The sequence below is a fragment of the Ostrea edulis genome, chromosome 2 (genome assembly GCF_947568905.1).
Source record: "Ostrea edulis chromosome 2, xbOstEdul1.1, whole genome shotgun sequence".
Classification (NCBI taxonomy): domain Eukaryota; kingdom Metazoa; phylum Mollusca; class Bivalvia; order Ostreida; family Ostreidae; genus Ostrea; species Ostrea edulis.
In genome coordinates this window covers 101,773,062-101,795,956 of record NC_079165.1, presented here as the reverse complement: position 1 = coordinate 101,795,956, position 22,895 = coordinate 101,773,062, and the positions used below count along the sequence as shown (strand labels likewise).

General features: G+C 34.3%; 1 protein-coding gene and 1 long non-coding RNA gene across 12 annotated transcripts; one reads left to right on the top strand and one right to left on the bottom strand.

Annotated features, from left to right (window-relative positions):
* The first annotated feature begins 221 nt into the window (after positions 1 to 221).
* Positions 222 to 21,745, top strand: LOC125678271 (copper-transporting ATPase 1-like). 4 transcript variants are annotated; one of them, XM_056155779.1, is made up of 23 exons: positions 222 to 325; positions 2,751 to 2,776; positions 5,335 to 5,453; positions 11,316 to 12,405; positions 12,533 to 12,757; positions 13,976 to 14,139; positions 14,405 to 14,566; positions 14,744 to 14,823; positions 14,990 to 15,230; positions 15,473 to 15,706; positions 15,910 to 16,050; positions 16,230 to 16,338; positions 16,438 to 16,562; positions 16,695 to 16,829; positions 16,934 to 17,125; positions 17,241 to 17,423; positions 17,632 to 17,839; positions 18,377 to 18,538; positions 18,766 to 18,908; positions 19,340 to 19,543; positions 19,774 to 19,891; positions 20,009 to 20,111; positions 20,637 to 21,745. In XM_056155779.1, the coding sequence occupies exons 2-23, from the start codon at positions 2,770 to 2,772 to the stop codon at positions 20,881 to 20,883; spliced, it is 4,392 nt and encodes a 1,463-aa protein (XP_056011754.1). In that variant the 5' UTR covers positions 222 to 325; positions 2,751 to 2,769; the 3' UTR covers positions 20,884 to 21,745. The 4 variants fall into 4 exon arrangements, with proteins under 4 accessions (XP_056011754.1, XP_056011753.1, XP_048772545.2 ...); XM_056155778.1 differs by lacking the exon at positions 222 to 325 and adding an exon at positions 2,532 to 2,589; XM_048916588.2 differs by lacking the exons at positions 222 to 325; positions 2,751 to 2,776; positions 5,335 to 5,453 and adding an exon at positions 6,742 to 6,971.
* Positions 598 to 6,788, bottom strand: LOC125678272 (uncharacterized). 8 transcript variants are annotated; one of them, XR_007371461.2, is made up of 5 exons: positions 6,572 to 6,781; positions 6,115 to 6,326; positions 2,743 to 3,932; positions 2,492 to 2,575; positions 598 to 2,253 (listed from the first exon to the last, which is right to left on the bottom strand). It is a non-coding gene; the product is annotated as an uncharacterized LOC125678272 (long non-coding RNA). The 8 variants fall into 8 exon arrangements; XR_007371462.2 differs by having other exon boundaries at positions 6,115 to 6,323; positions 6,572 to 6,702; XR_008800343.1 differs by having other exon boundaries at positions 2,492 to 3,932; positions 6,115 to 6,323; positions 6,572 to 6,788.
* Positions 21,746 to 22,895: the final 1,150 nt, after the last annotated feature.

The following is a 22,895-nucleotide window of genomic DNA, read 5'->3' as shown; positions in this document are numbered from 1 at the left end:
CATTGATATTTAAAACGTCGAGTACGATGGAACCTAGCAAATTTAAGGTGTAAGTCTTATTGTTAAGATTAGATTGGTCTTATAAAACATAGATTAACGTGTATGATATAGCTAAATATAGAATATCGACGTTATCTCTGGTTTACGCCTCGTAAACTACAAGTTTACCGAGTTTCTGACGTTTTCTTATTTTTGGTCGGGTTCAAGATACTCCTTGACGTTACTTTGTCAACACAGGAAGTTCGTATTAATTTGTTGTCAGAAAATTGAAAAAAATATGGGAAGATTCGGAAGAAAATAACCATTTTAAACACAGGCGTAGTGGGTATGTATTTATAAAGGTGTTCTTAGCTAGACTGATATATATGTATATATGTATTTTCCATTTTGTTCGTTAACTACATGGTGAAAACCACTTAAATCTCTTATTTACTCGTTCGTCGTTGTTAAGTTGCTGAGTAAGTACGTAGAAATTTCATACATTCTTTTTGTCAGTTTTCCCCTTGAAACCATGTTTCATGTCGGTATGCACAAAGTAAATGTTTTATTTCTTTTGTAACGTTTATGAAGAAATCACCATCTATAAAATAACAATTATACAATATAATATTTATTCACCAGCCAGGCCCTCAGGGGGCATATACAATTTAAACAATTAAACATTATAACTACATGATACCATATACACACATGTTAAGGATTTCTATATTGACATTGGTCTGGAATTGGCTCATAACAATACTGATTGAAAATGCACTGTATAACAAGGATGCTATATAATATGAAATTATATGAATAATCTGGTTTACATTACAGTATTTCTCCTAGTATCAATTTGGAAAATTTTAACAACAGTACTGTTACATTACTATTAGTACCAAATGTCTGAATACTATTACATGTACCTTGTACAATGATCATTATTTATTGCTAAATTCACTTTGATAGTATGTTTAGATAAATTTTCATTTCAGTAATATAATTCATATATTTTTTATTTAACTAGAAGGATGTATTCTGATAGGCTACATTAAGCCGGGGTTGAATAACCATGTACCATCTGAAGCTGTATTTAAATAACTGAAAAAAACATAATGAGACAAAGATTTTTTCCATACACACATGCAGGATTATGTTTAGAAATCACAATAAAGGGACTATTTCCCTACATACACTGTTATGTTACATCAAGACAGTTGTGGTAAAAAATAAACTTAAAGAATATATTATATGTGTCTGTAATATAGCAATATTCTCTGAAAGAGAAGATGTACATACAGACTATTGATTAATAGATGGCATGGTTATATTTTGGTATCAATTGAATAAGCATGTTGCATGACAAAAACAATACACATATTTACATATAGTGATTACTTATCAGAATAATCAATGACATTAAAGTTGAAAAAAAAAAATATCTTGCAAAGAACAGTAACTCTTACATCAACAATGATGCATTTGAAAATTTTGTTTCTACAGACCCTGGAAGAAGCCTTAGTATGTACGTGTATATTGCTTTATCTTTCATGTTTAAAACACAAATGCACAGAAAGTGGAATTTTTCATTAAAAATAGGTCCCATTACCTATGTACATATACAGACAATTATACTGCTTGCATGGGTACTCTTTAATGATAAATTCAAACCCAAATTATCTAATTGCCTATGTACGCATACAACCAAGTCAGCAAGTAAAAGTCAGATTAAGGTCATACTTTATATTTCTGAAATGTGACATTTCAAGTACATGTACATTTCACTTGCATCCTATATTGTTTCTACAAAAACACTGGAGTATTTTAGAGTTAGGATATTTTATAGTTGCCAGTTGTTGCAAGTAAAACTGTGAAGTGTGTGTGTGTACATGTAAATAATACAAGTTTAGCAAAGAAGGGGAGAGAAATCCTTGGATCAATTGGGTATTGAACCTTGGACCTCTACATTACTTATTTAATATTAGGTGATCTAACCACGAGTTAATCAGCCAATATATGTAGTATGGTAACAATACTACAATATAGAAAATCTAAATCTATCTCAGAAAAATCATACAACTCTTCATATCAAGATGAGGAAATGAGTTTTGTTTTTTTTTTAAAAAAGTCAGAAATGTCGTGTATGGCCTTAAATGAGAGTTATTGTACCTTTTTTTTTATGTATTTTGCGACATTTAGTATAATAGCTCTATCTATGAAGCGTAGGACTTTTTAGGTAATGGTATTTGGTACAATTCCTCCTCAACGTGACATCTGTAATGAGAAACAAAATCTTTTTTTAGTTTTGGAAGATTGTCACAGGGTGTATAGCTTCTAGTGACATTTAAATATATTGAAAATTATCTGCGCATAAATAATTATGTAATCCTAGATTAAAAGATAGAAAACATGCAAACCAACAGCCTTTTTTTTTTTTTTTATCAGCAAACTAGTTTAAAATAGTTTTAAGTAAACAAATAACAACATGTAGGAAATTGAATAGTTTAAATACCTTAACTGGTATATGAACACTCTGTAAAACCTAACCATCCAGAACGTGCTGTGGTAGTTGGATCATGATGTGCTGTAGATTTAACTAGAAAAAAAAAGGTATGCCAATAGTAATCGAAACAGGATGTGAGGGTATAGACATGTTTATTTACTTTTCAGAATAGTTTAATAGTCAACCTTTCTCTGCTTATCACAAAAAAGGAGTGTTCAGGTTTACAGATGTAGTATCTTTAATAAAATTGATATTCTTACTTTACAAGTTACCAGGATCCCATCACAATGTCGGGTAAGTGTTGTAATTTTGTGACATTGAGGTGGCACACATGAAATTTCTGTCGTTGATTTCTTTCATCTGCTTATGGGCTTTTGATGGTCAAGCTGTCATATTTTTTTTTTTTTTTTTTTTTTTTTTTTAATATGGTATTTGTATATTGTTAAAGTGTCATATATATATGTACTTGATTTTGTATAAATGTAAAAAGAAACTAAATATAAACATGTGTACATGTAAGCAACAAGTGTATAAAATGTCAGCAATTTTAAAAGGTTAATGGAGGTGTTTTTTTTCCTTAGCTGTTCTCACCATGTTTTCTTCTCTTAAATTGAGAAAACAAAAATGTAGAGCCATTGTTAAGAGTGCTGGAAATTTGAAGAATGAAGTAGTGAATGGGGAACTTGGTACTAACAAGTTAACATCATCATAATCATAGTTAATGTAGTTCAAAGACTCGGTGTCGAGTTTCATCCTTAGCGTATACCCAGGAGAGTTCCACACTGAGCTGTATTTTCATATTACAGATGTATATAGGTTTAAGTGTACTTAAATTCACACAATATCATAAAAGGAAGGGACTCTGTATTGGTAGTAATTTTGCTGTTGATAATTGAGTGTTAATTAACAGTTGGAATTGTTGCTAGCGAGAAGTGTTAAAGTGATAGCATTTTCCAAATTGATGCATGACAGTAATATCAAGTTATGTCTAAAAAAAGAACTTCCTGTTTTTTAGGACAACATTACAAATGAGAATAAAATTAAGCACTACCCATATAGTAATTGAATTGATGTGATTGTGAATAGAAGAAATTAATTTTAGCTGCAGAATTGATTTAAACAATATTTGTTGTGTAAGTCATAATAGCGATTAGACAGCAGGCGGAGTTTATGAAAACCACCTCCTGAAGGTGAGGGTGATCCTTCATCACGAGAGAAAAATTACGTAATGTCATGGAATGAAAAACATCAACAAGAAATAGTGTAAAGAGTTTGAGTAAACATAGATTGAAGATTACTTCACATACAAAGTAAACAAAACAGAGAGGGGGATAAAGGGGAAGAGAAAAAGTTTAATAGGGAAAAGATACGCTGGTGATTGGAGTGAATTATACGTACACTTAATTTTGTCCAGGAAGCGAAAATCATATATGGTCATGAAAATAATATCCTGTGTAGAAAAAATATTGATGAAATGTTCACATGTGTCTATGAATTTATTTGTTTTTTGATATTAATTTTTAAGCATTGACAAGTCAGTAGAACAGGTTTTATTTGAAATCCATAGATATCTCTTTAACTGATGATAGTAGAAGTATATTATGTAACTTTTCTGTTTCCATTGTAATATTGGGGATACATATATTATTTATCAAAACTGTAGCATCATCTAGCTAGCTTCATGATCATTTAAAAAATCAGACAGTAACACTGTTTTACTGATCACTATATACAGAGTGCATGATATAGGTTACAAAGTGCATGATATACGTATAAACCCTATGCAGAACAAGGAATCATGGGAATGCAGTTACAGTACAGGTGACTCTCGATATCTCGAAGTTCAAGGGACCTTGATAAAATTACGAGATTGAGAAATCGAAGGTCGAGTCAAATCCGGAAATTAAAGGATGGCCATTATGGTTCAGATTTTATATTTGATTTGAACATATTTTATTGTATATGAATATACAAAGGGATTGGTTACAAGTTCTAGCAACTTAGAAAAACCTCTCTCGAATTTATAATAACTGGAGTACATCAACATCCTGGCATTGTTTTGACATGTCCTTTATAGTAGTAGGTAATAATTGACCTGATTTCAACAGCACTGGACTTGATCTTTCATAGATAGATTTTTTAAAGTTTAGGTATGTATTTATTCTTTTTTAATGTTAAGATAGATGTACATGTACATATTTACAAGACAAATTTCTCGTACATAACAAAGTTTTGCCGTCAATACCTACTTAATAATATCATCTCAAATTCCAGTCGTTGTACACAAAGCACACATTCCTGGACCAATAAATAACAATGTTTCCTTGGCATGTCTCTAGATTATATTCTTATAATTACAAATGTAATGTCTCATTATTAAGTCCAAATAATTCCATGCTTGAGTGATGATGTGTATATGCTGCCACCACTTGGAGAGATGGAGAGTTAAAAACAATGAAATACATGTATGTTGTATGGGACCCAAATTTCACTTGGAAAGATCGAGAACTTTCATTGAGAGATCGAATGTTCGAGAGATCGAGAGTAAATTTGCTTAGTTTTATAGAGAGAAAAATCGAGACCATGATTTCACTTCAAGTAATCAAGAACTTCGAGAGATCGAAGTTTGAGTCATCGAGAGTCACCTGTATTTCTTATGTTTGTGGTTTTAGTTAAAGATATATGTACATATTTGTATTATGAACTTGGATTTAACAGAAATGGGATGATGTAATTAATGTTATGTGAAAATATTCTCTTAACTTAATTGTACAAGTGGGGCATAACTATACATGTTTTATTGTTTTATGATGCAGATTAAAAATGACTAGTTTTTATCTTTCTTTATGTAGAAGAAAAAGACAAAATGGAGAAAGTAACAGAACTTCATATTGAAGGCATGACCTGTAAATCGTGTGTCAAAAAAATACAAAATCAAATGACCCAGGAGCCAGGAATCCTTGATGTTCAGGTATATTTCCATCGAGAACAAAACCACACTTCACATATTTAAATGTAGATTTCTTAATACATGCAAAATATGATGAGGTTTACTCTGTCATGTGAGATACACAATGTCTCTCCTTGAACCACATGTATTGCATAATCTGTGGCGTAGGATTGAATAGAAATGAATGACGCATATGATTGAGTTGGTGTTGCCTACATCAAGTTTTGAACAGGATGTATATCAAAGTTGTGTGTCGTGTGCACTTGTATAATGAAATGTTGAGATAGGGCACACCTTAGTGTGCCGTGCCAAAATGTGAAAGATAAAAATGTGTTTTTGAAAATGTGATTTTGAAGATATTAAATAATATATACAATTCACTGAACAGGCACTTATGACAAAACAGCATTTAAATTTGTTCAGTACATGACTGAATGATTTACCTGTCTTTCTTGGAAAATTAAAGCACAATGTAATGTATATTCTCTGAATTCATCAAAGTAGGTCAGTAAATATCAAAGTAAACAAATATGAGATTGTTATTCAATAAGCATGAGCTCATAATGTGTATGAGCTATAGGTACAGAAATGCTAAATTTAAATTAAATCTTATGGATTTGGATTCAGGTGAAAATATAAAAATAAACAAACAAGAAATATATGAATTTTTTTCTGTTTTTACCTGGATTAACTCTCTTTGAAATGAACCCAGATCTTTTGAATACTGTCAAATGATTAGCCAACTTGGAGGTGGACCTGCATCATGAGCTGTCTAACTGGCTGTTTACCTCCCCTTGCACTGTGGAACATCCTGGAGATCGAGACTGAGGGGAGAAATCCTCTGCTCCTCAGTAACTCTTCTGTGTTTTATGGTTATCTTCACTTGCTGACCTGCTTTTAGGGAGTCAAGATAGAGGTTATATGTATCAGTATGTTAAGTTCAGGGTACAAGATAATGTCCCTCCAAAACAATCCATGTAGAAGTTTGTACAGGTAGTGAAAGCGGAATGTTTTCTAGTCCGAACATTTGTTTGTAGAGACGATACTTTGCCCTCAGGGCTATAAATAGTTACCTTTTGATGGAACATGTGTTTTCTAATTGGAAGCCTGGCAGTGTGTATTGAATACTTAATTCTTACCTGATCCTTCGGCATTTTATGCATGTATGTCAATTTCTCTGGCAGTTTTCATTATCAAGATCAGTTCAGCGATCCTGTAGCTGGGAATATTAGCTGATAACTGCATGTACAATATATAGAACATCCTTGTGGACAATGAACAAGGAGATTGTTTAGAGAGGGACAGTTAGAAGTGATGTGATTTATAATCGGAAATTCAAAGTTTGGTGTGTTGAACACGTGGTTTCATCCATCAATAACTTTTGAGGAAAGTTTTATTAACAATCCCCGTGATTCATTGGCTGAAACTGAGGTTAAGTGTTTTTGTCAGCAGATCTCTCTGTCATATAGATAAACACTTACAGCCGAGACAGACTAATAGTTCAACATGGCTAACCAAGGAAAATACATGAAATTGCCAGTAAGAATTTATTGATATTGATTTTTGTAATAACAATTTCTCTAAATGTTGATGACATTTACACAGATTCAACCAAAGTATTATGAATAGCTGGTAACCATATTGATATCATCTGTGAATAGTAGAATTTTGTTCACCTGGTGATATGATTGATATGATTTTAAATTGATAACTGTATTTTGTTTTAATATTCCATATTGTGTCCATATTTATTGTCAGTCTGAAAATGAAAAATGAAATAGGCAGTTGGTGACGTGACGAAACCTAAAATCCCATGATGTCCGGTGTCACAGGGGTGACATAAATGTGAACATAACATGGAGTATATGTTAATGTTTTTGTCAATGACAGTTTTATGTCTATTTGTACACTGTAACAGACAATATTCTGGTGAAATACAATATGTAACAAAATCTGAGGTCACTCGTATACACATGGAAGTGAAATAGTTTGTTGATATAAATAACTTTAATGTATTATATTTTGTACTAGAAGATTCTACTTTTGACTGTGTATGACTCATAACTTCTGGGCTACATACACACTAATTGTGTATGACTGTGGAGTTAGAAATCATTGATCCATCATAATTGTTGGTAGAAATTGAGGGTGTGGTGGATGGGATGGTCCCCTTCTCCCTCCTTCCACCCTTATATAGTCCCTCCTTCCTTCTCTCCCTCCTTCTCCACTCTCATCCTTTCCTTTTATCTTTTTCTCCCTCACAGGAATGACATATTTTCAAAAGTTTTGTTTGTTAGGCCTGAAATGAAAATTGCTGTGTTTCCACTAACCTAACTGCATGCCCCTAAATTATACTCCTTACCCTAGAAATGTTTTAAACATTGTTAGGAGAATCTTTTTTTTGGAGTTAACATTTGTATATAGTTACTTTGAAGGTTATTTATATCAAAACATATTTAAAAGTTGTATTAATAGTGAAATATGAGCCCCTCATATTCAATTTGTTAAGATTGTAATTGAATGCTTCTTTCTGTACTCTTAAAATAAAAGTTTGAGACAAAAATATAATTGATCTCATTCCAACCTAATCCAACTTCTAACTTAAGCATAAACACAATTAATAGTTGATATTTCTGGCCTTGCATATTAAATTTAGTAATGGTTATATTATGATTTTATTTCTGCTCAGTTTCTGTAATAATTTTCAGTATGAAGATTCTTTCAAAAGATTTTACATTGATGTAGTTTAATGCTACCACTTTTTATTTACCAGTGATAATTTAAAAGCTTATTATCAACTTTGTCTGATCACATGATTCTCTGAAACACTGCCAAAAAAAATATTCAGGTTATAATCGAGGTTCTTTTTGGCATGTCACAATATTGCTTAATATATTATATCGGCAATGCAAAGGGGAATTAGAAATAGTTTTGAATTTTAAATTCTTCACTTTCATTTACTTTCTCTGTTCATGAGCAAATACATTGAATGATCTCACAAAAGTGCATTTATTTCAGTAAAATGAACATAACTGTCTAGTATATACTGAACACAGATAAGAACTTGTTAATCCTGTGAGTAATGATGATGAACTTCCTCAGATGAATGGTCACAAGACTGGAAACTGACTTGGCTTGTTAACTTGAGAATAGACCTGACATTGTACTACACTTGTACTACTGTTTGGTTTCTTTCTAACCCATTGATGCTGTGTCACTGACATCTGGTGTGGGTCATTTAAGGAGGTATATACCACATTGATTAAGATTATCATGAATGCAAAATATAGGATATGTGCAATAAATTTCTAGTGTTCGAAATTTTAAACTAAGAATTTTGCTTCAACATTTAGAAAAATTTGCAGTTTGAGTGTAAAATCATGAGAAAAATATTGATAGCCCTGTGGACTCCAACACATCGACAGATCCCAGTGTTATGTCTTTATAAGGAAATAGAATGTGTTTCTGATTTTATTTTTGCATCATTAGCATACTTCCGTTTGAAAAATTTTGACAAGTGTTGTCCTTAATCAGTGTGGCCTTTCATTTATTAGGTACATTATAATGTTTGCAAAATTCAAGATTCTCAGACTCCATAAAAACAGGAACTACTATCAACATCCATTCTGTATAACTTTAATACTGAATGTTATATTTTGATTTTTACAACTAGTGATGAAAGTCTGTATGAAATAGACTAATAAGAATTCTATATACTAAATTGTAGGTTTAATGCAACATGGTGGTGAATGACTTAAACATATTCATGCAGGATCCGGTGTTTCTATGAATGTTTTATAGGACAGCTTTAGTGGTGTGTGAATGAGAGTGAATGTCAGTGAATGTATCTGTGGGCAGCCGGTGATGACAAAAATTCAATAACAGAAAGTGAACATCCTCCCATAGGGGACAGGTGCAAAATATAGAAATATACATGTTCACAAATATCCCTCTTAATGTAATTTTTATAGATGATCATGATATATTACATCAATTTATTTGTCATTGACTTGATTGTGTGTCAGCATTATGAGTACATAGAAGTTACATGACAAAAACTTTACAATATCAACATACTGGTATTTGTTTGTCTTAATGAACTGTTACTAAAACCAACAATATTGTTTAACAACAGTTTAATAATTATTTATCAAGTTAGTTATGTCCTGTTCATTAATGAATTTGTGGTGTTTTGCCAGGCCTTGGGCTGATTAATTATGTTGAGACCTTGACTAACACTTGGCATGCTCAAAGATATAATTTAAATCAAGAATAAGTGGATTCATGGATGTCCAACCAACTAATGCAGCAGGGGGTACTGAAAGAAAACCCTTACATCAATTGAGAGATTTGTTAGATTTTACATACTGTAATAGAGGTTATTTATGCGTGGGGGAAATATACACTAATTATGCGTTCACATGATAAGCACATAAATTTCCACCACTTGTATAGTTATAAATATTTTATATAGTATATGTTATATTCAGTTACTGTAGTGTATTCTTTCTCCACATGTAATGTTGGAAGTGGTAAAATGCATATACTTAACCCCCAGTGTAAATGTTGGAAGTGGTAAAATGCGTACTTAACCCCCAGTGTAAATGTTGGAAGTGGTAAAAACGCGTACTTAACCCCCAGTGTAAATGTTGGAAGTGGTAAAACGCGTACTTAACCCCCAGTGTAAATAAACACTTTTACAGTACTATGAGATTTTACATACTATGAAATAAAATCCACCAGCAGATAACTACGTACAAGAAAGAAGTACATGTAGTTGAAAGAAATGTTAAAACAAATCTCATCTGTGCTGAATTGCATCTAATTTAGACAGAGAGGTGTTACGTGCTGAATTCCATGTACGGCAAATTTATGCCAAGGTAGTAATGGGCACATCATTTGAAATCTCACAAAACAACAAGAGTGTAGGCCTAATTACAAAGTCAGATGAGATTAAAATGCTAATGACATAAATTATCTTTGTATAAATCAATATCTAATATGGTAATGAATTCACTAACAATTTTCTCTTTCTTAAATTCTTAGACTATATTATATAATGTTTTGATTTAAGAAATGATTTTAATATTTTTCGGAGTACTTAATCAAATGAAAATTTGGATGGAAATTCAATTCTTGTGCATTGATAGGATGATCATATTAAAAGTAACTTCTAATCATTTAATTCCATTTCATAATTGAAACAATAGTGTTAACAAAAATTCAATGCTTTATGATTTGCCGTAAAGTTGTCATGAAGTGTTCAGTCAAATATACAGTTAGATGGGAAAGTGCAGTCATCTTAGATAGATAGACAGGTTTAAAAGTAAAGAGAACCTTTTCTTGATTACAGTTGAACAAGATTTCATTTGTTTAAACTGATCATTTAAGATGCAGTAACAGCTCTGTTTTACACAGAAAACCAGATAGCTAAATACTTTTAGTTCTCAACAAATTCTGTGTGAAACAATTCAATACCATGCGAACTGCTGTAGTTCATTCATTTTGAAAATGAGATAGCTAGATGTCTTCGATATTAACAAAAAATTCAATAATCATAAACTGTCCCTCAAAATGTGTTTCAAAATATGTCTGTATAAAGATAAACTGTAGATTCCTATGTATACGCTAGGAATTTATTATCACATAATTTTGGAAGATAATTTTGTTACATAAAATTACTCAATTTTAATTTTCTGTGGCTAAAATACATGAAAGAACTCTTGATTAACAGATGACATGCAGATTCTTGTTCAAGCAATTTGATGTATATACGAGTCATGCCATATTGAGCACGTAAAATAAGGAATCTACAGTGGACACTGCTGTGAGATTGAATTGTTAGATGAATTATGTTCAGACACATTTTACTTATATTTGTAGATATTTCTTGAGGAGAAAGAAGCAAAAATTACATATAGTCCCACAGAGACCTCCCCTCCCATACTAGCTGAAAAAATCTCGGATCTGGGCTATCCTTCCAAGGTCAAGTTAGTGCACCCAGTCAGGGGGGACAACTGCCAGGATGCTATCATCGATGTAGGTGGCATGACCTGTCAGTCATGTGTCAAATCCATAGAATCCAAAATTTCAGAGATCAATGGCGTATTGGGGATAACTGTATCACTGGAGAAAAATCAGGCCTATGTCCAGTTCAACCCGGGTAAAATATCAGCTATGAAAATAGCGGAATCCATTGATGATATGGGGTTTGAGGCCTCAGTTCACTCCATCACCAGGGACAAAGGTCTCACAACAAGGATTGGAGTGGAGGGGATGACATGCCAGTCTTGTGTGCACACAATAGAGTCGGCCATGATTACCAAGCCAGGAGTGAGAGAAATAAAGGTCTCACTTAATGATAAAGAGGCACATGTAGTGTATGATCCCACCCTCACAAATCCAGGTACACTGAGGGAGCAGATAGAGGATATGGGATTTGAGGCCAGCCTGGCAAAGGAGTCTTCAGTTGAAAGCGAGTTTGATCGTCTTGCTTCACGACAGTCCTCCACACGATCAATCTGTGGTGAAAAAGTTTGCCAGATTTCTGTCATTGGAATGACCTGTCATTCATGTGTAAAAAATATTGAGACCAACATCTCACCCAAAACTGGAATAAAGTCTATATCTGTGTCCCTGGAGGAAGAAATGGCCACTGTTACATATAACCCCATGATAATTGATCCTAACGCTATAGCTGGCATGATTGATGATATGGGATTTGAAGCCACTGTTAAAGACTCCGATACAGAGCCTGACTTTGTTACCATGGTGATAGGAGTTCAGGGCATGACCTGCCACTCTTGTGTGAAGACCATCGAAGACCACATCTCTAAGAATCCTGCAGTGAGGTCAATCAAAGTGTCTTTGGGAGACCAAAATGCTTCTATTGAGTATTACCCAAATAGAGCTACTCCAACTACTCTGAAAGATGCTATTGATGATATGGGTTTTCCTGCATCTTTACCAACAGGTATCCAGACTTCCCAGTTTGATTTTGTGCAAAATAGTTCATCAGCTTGCAATTTCAATTTTCTTATATGTTTATTGTAAAATGGTAATGCACTTGAAGTTCATGGTGGGAGTTTTCATTATTTCAGATCAAATAGATGTGAAAGTTGTCCAACCTACTAAGAATGGCCCCACCAAGCAGAAGACCCCTCATCAGGAGAATGTGAAGGTCGACATGGATAAAGGCTCGGTCTCGTTCAGGAAAGTAGGCAATGATGTGGATGATGATCTGGAGAAGTGCTTCCTGCGAGTCACAGGCATGACATGTGCTTCTTGTGTGGCTACCATTGAGAAGAACCTCTTGAAAGTAGAGGGTGAGCATGCAGTGCACTTCAATTACAAATTATCAGAGATTTGGCAAAAGTTCTTCATTCAATTAAAAAAAAAATTGGTTCAAAAAATTACACCACTGTAGATTTCTAAATATACATGAGAAATTTATCATTGCACAATTTAGTGAAAAGAACCATTTGAAAAAGATTATTCACTTTTATTTTTAGATTGCAGAAATACATGTAAAAACAGTCTTCTCTTCATGTTATGTTGGTCATTTTATCATGTTATGGCGATTTGATATCCGCTGGTCATTTTATCATGTTATGGTGATTTGATATCCGCTGGTCATTTTATCATGTTATGGTGATTTGACATCCGCTGGTCATTTTATCATGTTATGGTGATTTGACATCAGCTAGTTATTTTATCATGTTAATTAAAGTAAGGAATCTACAGTAATGTCTAGACTGTTTTAACAGTTCCTTGAATTCAATGAGTACTTGTCTCAATGATATTTCCATGTCATGTGACTATGTTAAGTGATTGCTTGCTTAGATGTCTTGAAATTTGAATGTTTTTATAAACTTTCAAATGGTCCCCAAGAAAGTTTCATGTAGTTAGCTTTGACTCATTTACATGGAGGAAAGATATATATTACAATTATTGCAATTTTTTCTTCATGTACTGCATTAGGTGATGTTGCTGTGCTTATCAGATTTGGTTTACATATAGTGAATAGCTTAGTGTCTGCAAGGTGTGAATGTTTTATGACATTTAGATACACATAATTTAAGGTACTGATAGGTTCAGCATAATGGACCCCCCCTCCTCAATCATGGCAATCAGATTTAAAATCTCTTGTGTCAGCTCTATGCATTTACCATGATGATGAATGATCAAAACAATAGATAAAATAACTAGTTTATGATAATGAAATCTATAATGGTATAAGAAAGTGTTGCACATATATTATAGAAGTGGGAATACAACGAATCAATTTTACAAGGGACTGTGTTTCAGATTCTCTCCCATGTGTGACCTTTTAATGGGGGTCCTCTGAGGGGACGTTGCGTATGACACTCTAGATGTAGTTTTATTACACCTATGGAAGGAGGGAATGTACATATAACATTTACTCCTGTATATCACATTTTTTTATAGTCTGTGTCTCTGCATAACATCTTTATATTCATAACCCAAGTGAAGTTTCCTCTTTTATCTGGCACTATATGATATATATTTTGTGTGTTTCTTAGGTATACACAGTTGTTTGGTGGCACTGATGGCCCAAAAGGCGGAGGTAAAATATGACCCTGCCTACCTGTTGCCCTCCCAAATTGCAACAAAAATATCCAATCTTGGGTTTGAGGCCACTGTCCTAGAGAATGAAGGGTTTGGTCAAGGAGTTGTAGAACTTCTGGTAGGTGAACAGTGTTTTTCTAGTAACTACAGTAAAACATGGTTACAATAAACAAGCTTTTAATGAATTCACACTTACAGCAAAGTGATTTTCATTCCCTGTAGTTATAGAACATATTATGAGCTTGTTGGATATAATGTATGATATTTATTGTCAGTCCCAAGCACTTCACTTTAAGCATGTTTTACTGTACATGCTATTGAAATTCAGAGTGATTTTTGTGTGTGTACATATATTGATTAATTGTGTTTATAATCATTAATAGATAACAGGAATGACATGCTCGTCTTGTGTTCACATGATTGAGTCGTCGATTCTGAAGAAGCCTGGTGTGCTATCAGCTTCAGTGGCTCTGTCCACCTGTAAGGGCAAGTTTACCTATAACCCAGAGGTCACTGGTCCAAGGGCAATTATCGAGGCCATTAAGGTGAGGCATTAGAAACTGATATTATAATCAAAAGACTTATATGTTATCATTAGTTTATATTGAGTAGTATGGACATTGATAATTTATTTGATATTTGAATTTGGTGGGTTTTATTTTTACACTGAAGAGTAAGAATGCCGTAGAAGGAATACGATTTTAATTTACTTTACTTTTCAGTCCCTGGGATATGAAGCAGAATTATATGCAGACAGTGATAAAGACGCTGCACGATATGACCACAGAGATGACATCAAACGGTAATGGCTATGTTTCTTGATTTGTATTGTGAATAATGAAAAAAAATGGTGAAATGTGATTTGTCCTTTCATGTAAACAGTGTGCTTGTGACCCACACAACCTAAAAATTGATTTGACATGTTGACTACAGCCAGACTTTGTGTTACATTACAATATTGCTTACAGATGGAGAACCTCATTTTTGTGGTCCCTCATCTTTGGACTCCCCTCTGTGGCAGTCATGATGTACTTCATGTTTGCAAAACCACCTGCAGACGAACACTCGTCTTTCACCAATTCTAGCTCAGAGAATGTCACAACTACTTACAAACCTCATGTGTCCTCAAGTGATCACTACCAGATTATGGTTTATCCAGGTCTCTCTCTGGAGAATTTGATCATGTTTATTCTGGCCACACCAGTCCAGGTGAGTGTTTCTCTCTGTAATTTCTATTTATTGTTTATTGACCAAAGGAGCCTTGCGGCTCATAGGTTCAGTGTACAATAAAGGCAATTTCTGTTGAAAAATCATTTCATCTCACAAGATGCGTATGATTTTATTGTAAATGACCGTCATACCTACAAGATTTTCTATAAAACAGAATACATGCATTATAATGTTTCATCATGCAAATGAATAAAATGAGCGAAATTATGGTTTGTTTTTAGTTTATTGGAGGAAGGTATTTCTACATACAAGCTTTTAAAGCAGTTCGACATGGAGCAGCAAACATGGATGTGTTAGTTGTCTTGGCAACTACAATATCTTATGTTTATTCCTGTATTGTGGTCATTGTCGCCATGGTGATGCAGGAGAAAATAAGCCCTGTAACATTTTTTGAGACAACCCCCATGTTAATGGTGTTCATCTCCCTTGGAAGATGGCTGGAACATGTAGCTAAGGTGAGCTGATGTCAATTTAAACAGCAGTATTGTTGTATTCCATTAAATTTTTATTACTTTAGAAAGTAGTCCAAACTTCTTAATAGTCTCTCAGCTCTTCTTGGTTTAGTAAAGCCATATTAGAATATAGAATATACAATTTTCAGTCATGATCTTTAAAATTTATGTGATATTTTTTATTGAGTTGTGTTGTATTTTTGTAGGGTAAAACTTCTGAAGCTTTGGCCAAACTAATGTCTCTGCAGGCCTCAGAGGCGGTGTTGGTGGAAATTGATAAGGAATTCAATATTCTGAAAGAAGAAACAATAAGTACGGATTTAGTGCAGAGAGGGGACATACTTAAGGTAAAATCTACATTTCTCAACAGATGGATATAAATGAACATGCAGAATATAATGGATGAATATCTCTTGTTTAAAAATGGCTATGTTAGAAGTAAAATCTCTAGCTAGCCAAGCCATTGTGAATATTTGATTTGTGGTCATATGTTTGACTGTATTATTAATACTTGTATTTGATACAGGTGGTTCCGGGGGAAAAGATCCCAGTGGATGCCAAAATAATTGAAGGAAACTCAACCTGCGATGAGTCACTAATCACCGGAGAATCCATGCCGGTCTCTAAAAAGCCAGGTCAGTACCTGTGGAAAATTGTCCTATCATACAATCCCGAAATACTCCTGATTTAAACACATTTGCTTTTTGATTGTCATTTCAATGTTTTATGTACAGGTGCTACTGTAATTGGTGGCTCCATCAACCAGAATGGAATGATCCTGATAGAAGCCACCCATGTTGGAGCTGACACTACATTGTCACAAATTGTTAAACTGGTAGAGGAAGCACAGACTTCTAAGGTAGACAACTTTAACATCACACTTTCAGTAATGTCTAGAGTTGCCTTTCCCTTTGACTCTGTTTATTTTATGAAGACATGCATTCATATATATATATATATATATATATTTAAAAATGTTTTTACTCTCTAGGCCCCTATACAGCAGCTGGCTGACAAGATTGCTGGATATTTTGTACCTGGCGTGGTCATTTTGTCCTCTCTAACGGTCATTGCTTGGACCATTGTGGGATATGTGGATGTCTCTAAAGTGGATGATGATTTTGTGGTTTGTATCTTTCCTAAATCTCATACTTCTGCAACTTACATTCCAAATCTACATTTCCAGTTAAAAGTGTGTGCAGTCTTATGTGAGCTTGTATTTTCTTACAGGATGATGGCATAGTTTCGAAGGAAGAGGTGATATTTCAGAAGGCATTTCAGTATGCTATCACAGTACTGAGTATTGCCTGCCCCTGTGCCTTAGGTTTAGCCACACCCACAGCTGTTATGGTGGGGACAGGTGTTGGTGCTTCAAACGGGATACTGATCAAGGGTGGAGAACCTCTAGAGTGCTCTCACAAGGTGATTAAGAGCAGATCTTGTCAAGAAATTTTGAGATGGAGTTTACTTTTTGTGAAGTAGACTATATTTTTTTGATAGAATAACTGTTTTGTATGGATGTTCTTTCTTTATACAGCTGAAGTGTATTGTGTTTGACAAGACTGGAACAGTCACTCATGGAGTTCCTCGAGTCGCTAGGGTAGCAATGTTTGTAGAAAATTCAGTTTGTTCCTTTGTCAAGTTGATTGCCATAGCAGGAACTGCTGAGACAAGCAGTGAGCATCCTTTGGCCTCAGCTGTTGTCAAGTATGCCAAGCAGGTACGAGAAGCTGATATTGATATTCTAAAAAGAAAACTGCTAAAATGTTGATGCTTTGCAAGAAAGGAATTTAAATGTTTGTTTTGGTAAACTTGTTCTGCAGAACTCTGTCCTTGGCAATTCCAATGTACCTTTACAATAACCTAGTGAACTTACAATATCCAAGTCTTTTTGTTGAAACCTAAACTAAGAACTATACATTTTTCAGACTTTGAAGACTGAGGCCTTGGGTAAGACTCAGGACTACCAAGCAGTGCCTGGATGTGGTCTGAAGTGTACAGTGTCCCAGATTGATGGTCTGTTGAATGATATAGATCTGGAGGGGATTAACAACAGAAAAAACCTGATGGGTAGCACCCGTGTAAAAACTGATAATGTTCTCTTTGATGGTGAGGAAATCAGTGCAACTATTGAAGGTAGGATATGGACTTAATAATTTTATAAATGAAACACTATCACAAAAAAAAAAAAAAACAAGGTACGGTTTGGAAATAATTTTCGAAATCTTAAAACTGCAGTTAGAAGGATTTTATTTGTATGATTTATTGTTATGTTACACCTAAACACCACAGAATAGAAAATAATAATGGCCATTTTTTATTTTAAATCTGGCACATTCTCAAATATCAAATTTAGTGTTTTGGTGAATTTTCTTGACAGGGCAGATTTGGCCAAAACCATACCTTGTTCTTTGCATTTCAGATTTTTCTTCGTAATTAAAAGTTTTATACTGCTGGTTTCATAAAATTCATTATTAAAGTATATTGAATGAATATAATTATTGATTGCTAACTTTTACATCTCAAAGGTTTTGTCATCTCGTAAGTACACGGTGATAATCCAGAAATCAATTAAGAAACTAATCTGTTCATCTCTGAATGACAGTCCCTCAGATCAGATTAAAAAGTAATGTCAATTTGCCAAACTGACATCAATTATAACCATATTTTCAGAGAGCAGTTCATTAGGTGCTGTGGCCTCCAGGCCTTACAAGGTTCTGATAGGAAATCGTGAATGGATGACGAGGAATGGATTGATTGTGACAGACAAAATGGACGAGACAATGACAGAACATGAACACCAGGGTCAAACAGCAATCTTGTGTGCCATAGATGGTAAGTTCAACAAATTCTGAACATTTACAAAGGATACTGAAGCTACCATACCTGCTTCTTTGTAATTACCTTGGTAACCTGTTTAAATAGAAGAATAATTACACCCCCTGAGAGTATGAGGTTTAATCTAAGGTGCATGCATTCCCTCCCTGTTCGGTCATGTTGGGTAGATGTTATATGTATTACTCATAGGTAAGAAGATCCATTTGTTGTGATTATTGTTTCAGATGTGATTGTGTCTATGTTGGCTGTGGCCGACACTGTGAAGTCCGAGGCCCATCTGGCCATCAGCACTCTGAAGGACATGGGTTTACAGGTTGTTTTACTGACTGGGGACAATCAGAAGACCGCCAGGGCCATCGCCAAACAGGTTATTAAAAGCCTTCTTGTTTCAGAATCCTACTTGATATATAAAACTCAGAATAATCCAAGTTTATAGAGAAAACATCTTGATATCTCTCTTATTTTCTGTATTATGAATACTCACCTTTATCAAATTTACAAGTATGAATGATGATGTAGTTCTATCTGATTATTCATGTACCTGTACAATCATCATTGGATTTCATAGCAATTCACTTGCTACTGATTTATACGAAATTGTATTTGTATGCTTAGATGCAGAATTGAGACTTCAACTGACATGGTCACAGTAACTATTTATAGAACAGTGCTATTCTCTCACTGCTGTGTCATGTGCTACTGCCAATTTATTTCATTCAGTGTTTCTTCAAATGCTAGAGCAGTGGAAACCTTTACAGCAAGAGGTGCTTATAATGTGTTTTTGTTTTATTTCTGTAGATTGGAATACAGAAGGTGTTTGCTGAAGTATTGCCATCTCACAAGGTGAAGAAGATCAAACAGCTGCAGAAGCAGGGTATTAAGGTTGCCATGGTGGGAGATGGTGTGAATGACTCCCCAGCTCTGGCACAAGCAGATGTTGGTATTGCCATAGGAACAGGGACAGATGTAGCTGTGGAGGCTGCTGATGTTGTTCTGATCAAAGTAGGCATTGCTTATTAACTTCTCTTTTTTGTGTTGCTTGTCAAGCAAAGTAGCATGCAAGGGTCAATGTCTGTCTCTCTGTCTGTCTGGCACACTTTATATCTTCTCTGCAAGTGACAGGTGTTCCTTGGACCAGTAGTAATTGATTATCAGTGAAAAGATGTAATTTTGTAAACTACAGATGGAAATTCAGTATGTGTGCCAATTCACAGTATATATTCCATTTACAGAACGATCTACTGGATGTGGCAGCAGCCATTCAACTTTCGAAGAAGACAGTTCGCAGAATTCGGATCAACTTCTTTGCTGCTTCCATTTACAACTTGATTGGCATCCCTATTGCTGCTGGTGAGTGTCATTAAATAATAGTATCCTTCTGACTTTTTGTTTTTTGGCAGGATATAAAGCATTAACTTGGAATTGGAGTGAAAATTTTGCTACTTGTACGTACCTTTCTTTTTAAAGGAATCTTCGTGCCATTTGGTTTGTCCCTCAAGCCTTGGATGGCCTCAGCAGCTATGGCAATGTCCTCTGTTTCTGTTGTCCTGTCCTCCTTGCTTTTGAAGACGTAAGTGAAAAAGATTACAGCATTGATATCATAGTGTTGTGCCCTCGATGTCAGAGTGCAAAAGATTACAGCATTGATATCATAGTGTTATGCCCTCGATGTCAGAGTGCAAAAGATTACAGCATTGATATCATAGTGTTGTGCCCTCGATGTCAGAGTGCAAAAGATTACAGCATTGATATCATAGTGTTGTGCCCTCGATGTCGGAGTGCATATTGTTTTTGGTCTACGTTTCTGTCTATTTGCCTCTTTTTCTGTCAGCAACATTAACTATAATCATGAAGTAGAGATTTCATACTTGTAGAAATGAAAGGTCAAAGCTTTTTGACTGATGAAGGCCATTCATCAAGGTCATGGTCAACTCTACCACTGTTGAAAGTGTCCACACTTTGGAGCACTAACATATTTTATTCAAACTTTGTAGTTTGCCTATAGGCAGGTTTTTTGTTGATGTTGTTTTGTTTAAAGCTTTAATGGTTGCAGGTTTTAGGGAAATAGAATTTTTATGCTGATTATTATTTTCAGTTTCAAGAAACCCAACAAAGACAAAATGCTGACCCAGAAATACTATGCTAAGTTTGCCGCAGACCAGGAGCTAGACAACATCTCTGTTCACCGAGGCGTAGAGAGCCTACCCTCAAGTCGTGAAGGAAGTAAACAGGGTAGTATAATTTCACGCCTCAGTGGAAGGAAGAAGCCGAACATGCCCGACCATGTAAGCCTGCTGGAAATGGGTGAAAATTCGGACTCGGACTCCAGTGAACACATGTAGGTGTCTCGAAAGAGAGCACTACGTTAACTATATCAAATATGGCCCCATCAGTAAACCTTCTTCTACAGTAATTATACCAAATGTGGCCCCTTCCTTGGACACTCTTTTACAGTAACCAATCCAAATGTGGTTCCTTCAATGGACACTCTACAGAAAACATGCAATATGTGGTGCTTTATATGAAAACCCTGAATATGATTCCTTTAATAACTAATGACTTGCATTTATACGTTCATGTAAAGGAAATGTTTTCTTGTCTGTGAAACAATTGAATAGTTCCAGCATTGTAATTATGAAAAGTGTTTTGCTTTGTCATACACACATTTAAAGTTTGATTTTCATTCTGCATTTCATCCTTCAAAATATCATGAAGGACTTGTTACAGTTGCTACACATTGTATATTTGTTTTTAAATAAAAATGTTTAATTCATGTACCTCATAATGTATACAACTATCACTTAACTATGATTTAGAAACTGAGTTCACAGAATTTCTTTTCAGAGGATGTTTTCTTTTTATAGCCAGGATATACAGTACTTAGTCCCATGTATTTTGGAAAAGTTCTCAGTCACACAGATACACTGTCTAATGTATTGGAGAATAAATAAGTTGTCTGATGTCAAATGAGGAGGTTTTTAAATTTGTTACTGGTATTATTTTATTGTATGATAGGTAATAAATTATTGTTTTTAGAAATCAATTTTATAGGTTGTTTTGTTAGAAATGTACTTAAATGATATTCATGCAGGTATAAAGTAGAAGATCTATTTTTTTCATATTATTTAATTTGAATGTATTTTATGTAGTGAAAGTTTTGTTTTAGTACTGCTTCTGTATATGAATAAAGATGTTGGTATCACATGTTAGGATTCTCAACTAAAGGTTGGATTTCAAGGTGTAATAGGGTTGTCGGGGTTGTCCCCTGGAAAGTCATATAATACACTGAGAGAGTTATTTTCAATATTATGGAGCCAGGGCTATTGCTTCCAGAAAAAGACTTCTAGGGAAAGGCAGGGGGAAAAGGCTATTGTTAATGGCTGTCTCAAAATTTGGCTGTAGCAATATTGAACTCCATTTCAACTTGTCATCCTGACCATCTTGTTTGTTATGAATTGCACCGAATTCTTATTCTTGTGAAAACATGACCAATGTAGAGTCTCTGCAGTGTTTATGCAAGTTAACTTGCATACTGATGAGACAGTAAAGAATTATTATTGCTCTATATAATGCAGGGATTTGCCCAACATATGCATGATACGTATTCGGTGGTCACGAGATACATGGCAAATTTGCTTTCTTAATTTCCTCCTACAGCCACCATTTTCCTCAACCAGAAGCCACAATTTTTTCAGATGAGCCACTCAGGTGACCTATTCAGGCTAATGCAATTGTTCTGTATCCTGCATGGTTCGTTGCTATATATGCCGTATTCTTTGGATATTACCGTAGTAATAGAAACCGTGCGTTTTATATCAAGCTATATATGCAATTTTAACTAAATTTGATTAAAAAATAACCAAACGATTTCGCAAAGTTAATGATTTAATAAGATTTATGCATGACAGTAGGGGTGAATCAATATATCGAAATGTACCAGTATACGTCTGTCCAGCGATATACGATATGGTGTTTTGATGATACGATACAATATAATGTCGGGTTTAAAAATAGCCCTTTTAATAGTCGGGAACAAAGTTCATAATTTAAAAATGGCTAAAAGAGAGCAACAATTCAATTAAAGAGATCATTAATTCAATTGTGGATATGTTGAATTGAAGATATCTTTAATTATATAGTTGCTCTCTCTAAAAGAATTATTGCTCTCTTCAAATGAATTAAAGTCGGGATCGAAGTTCATAATTTAAAAATGGCTTAAAGAGAGCAACAATTCAATTAAAGAGAAATGGTGGCATATGTTGGGCAAATCCCTGAAGAGAGCTATAATTGAATTAATGCGCGCATCAATTCAATTATTGCTCTCATCAATTGATTTAATGCGCGCATTATATCA

What these genes read in the sequence shown, in the direction of transcription:
- LOC125678271 (XM_056155779.1), top strand. An exon ending in AAGTGGATGATGATTTTGTG is followed by an intron (nt 16,830 to 16,933) that starts GTTTGTATCTTT and finishes ATTTTCTTACAG; the next exon opens with GATGATGGCATAGTTTCGAA. An exon ending in TTGTCAAGTATGCCAAGCAG is followed by an intron (nt 17,424 to 17,631) that starts GTACGAGAAGCT and finishes TACATTTTTCAG; the next exon opens with ACTTTGAAGACTGAGGCCTT.